This window comes from Nuphar pumila, chromosome 2 (assembly GCF_984573655.1).
Source record: "Nuphar pumila chromosome 2, dmNupPumi1.hap1.1, whole genome shotgun sequence".
Taxonomy (NCBI): Eukaryota; Viridiplantae; Streptophyta; class Magnoliopsida; order Nymphaeales; family Nymphaeaceae; genus Nuphar; species Nuphar pumila.
In genome coordinates this window covers 74,250,315-74,252,028 of record NC_143250.1, presented here as the reverse complement: position 1 = coordinate 74,252,028, position 1,714 = coordinate 74,250,315, and the positions used below count along the sequence as shown (strand labels likewise).

General features: G+C 47.8%; 1 protein-coding gene across 1 annotated transcript; it reads left to right on the top strand.

Moving 5' to 3' along the window:
* The first annotated feature begins 274 nt into the window (after positions 1-274).
* LOC149845772 (uncharacterized) lies at positions 275-1,480 on the top strand. Its single transcript, XM_089997731.1, has 2 exons — positions 275-1,047; positions 1,119-1,480. The coding sequence occupies exon 1, from the start codon at positions 436-438 to the stop codon at positions 1,036-1,038; it is 603 nt and encodes a 200-aa protein (XP_089853857.1). The 5' UTR covers positions 275-435; the 3' UTR covers positions 1,039-1,047; positions 1,119-1,480.
* Positions 1,481-1,714: the final 234 nt, after the last annotated feature.

Here is a 1,714-nt window from a genome sequence, read left to right as displayed (position 1 = left end):
TCGTGTGCATCCTTACTGGCATGTCAAGTTTAATTCCGAGCCATGATGTGGGCCCTACATTAATTACACACAAGACCGATTCGGCCGGTCGGTGGACTATAACAACTCTATGACGGGGGAGGGCCCGGACAACAACGGATCAGCTTCTACTTCGTTCAAATCAACCCTGTGAACTTGCAGTTGAAACTTGAAAGTAGTGAAGGGTCTTCTTAAATGAGAGTCCATCTAAAAGAGGCGCTAACTAATAAAGATATCGCCCTCTAAATTTAGTAAATTAACCCCTCTAGGTTTAACCTTCTATATATTGCCTCGAAGTTTATCCCAGAGCCAAAAGACCCGCCAAATCTGTCATTCCGCAGGTCGCCTCTTCTTCATCTTCCTCCTGCAGGCCTTTTCCTTACTGTAGCTATTGTTGGCGTCCCCCAAATAGTAGAAATGGTTACCAGCAACTTAGAACCCCCACACAAGTCGCTATATATCAACAAAGACGACAAGTTCTTCAACAGGCTTCTTTCCAAGGAGTCCTCCAACGGCAACACCTCGTGCAGGGTGTACTATGGAGTTGCAGCTGGGGAAGTGCCGTTCCAGTGGGAGTCCAGACCAGGCACGCCCAAGCGGCCAGTCTCCAACGAGGAGATCCCACCATTGACGCCACCTCCTTCCTTCCTCTCCCCTAGAACCCAAAGGAAACAACCAAAATCTCCTATTTTCTCCAAGATCGCCTTCCCCAAGTTCACCACTCCATGGAAGAAGCAGCCTCCAACACATAAAGCATGCGGGGACCACCATGGCCGCTCCAGGCGTTCCTCTTCCACCTCCTCATTTTTATCGTCCGGTGCCTGCGACGAAGAATTGGAGTTCGCGGCCGGGTCGCCGACGTCTCCTTTTTGCTTAGGGCTGCTCCGCAAGAGCAGCTCGGATGCGCAGGGGTGCCTGCCCATGGTGGCTGTCAAGAATGTTCTGTGGTCGGTAGCCAGAAGAGGTGGTAGGGCTTCCATTCCTACTCCCGTCCATGGAGCAGATCCGTATTCCGTTTGACAAATTAAGGTGCTGGCCACTGCTCTTGAGGCTCTGGCGCTTTTTTTATTATTATTCATCTTTCTTTTGTGAAATTGCAGTCTATGATGGAGGATTTCTGTCTGTAAGCTTTGTGTGAATTGATGTTGGTCACCTCCCTCTCCCGTGACATCCCTTTCAGGCTGGCTGTCTTTCTTTATTAGGTTCGCAATGTGAAAATTCGGGTTTACAAACTGTTCTTCCTGCAAACAGAGCTTAATTTTCCACTTCAAACTTCATACTGCCATCATCGTCCCATCAAGCAAACAGTCAAAAACTGATATTATGATGAAGGGGTATATATGTTTTATCAGTTCGCAGACTGAATAGCATTAGACGATTTGGAAAACCCGCAGATCCATTGATAATCGGAGCAATCACTTCCAAGATGATCGACCCAAGAACCCCCACCCCCACCGGGGAAAGTGGATCCGTGCTAACCTCAGGGTTGCGAAATTCACTAGCTGTGTCTACAACTTGGTGGGTTTTGTTAATCTTCTTCCCTGTTCAGACAATCCGCTAATGCGATAATTGCATGTGGAGATGGGGCAGGCCAAGTAGCAGTCATTTGTGTGTACCTAATTAATAGGAAGTAGAAAAGTCAGGTAAGAGTTACCATCTTGTATTAAATAGTTGGCTTCAATGTCTGCTGGACCCT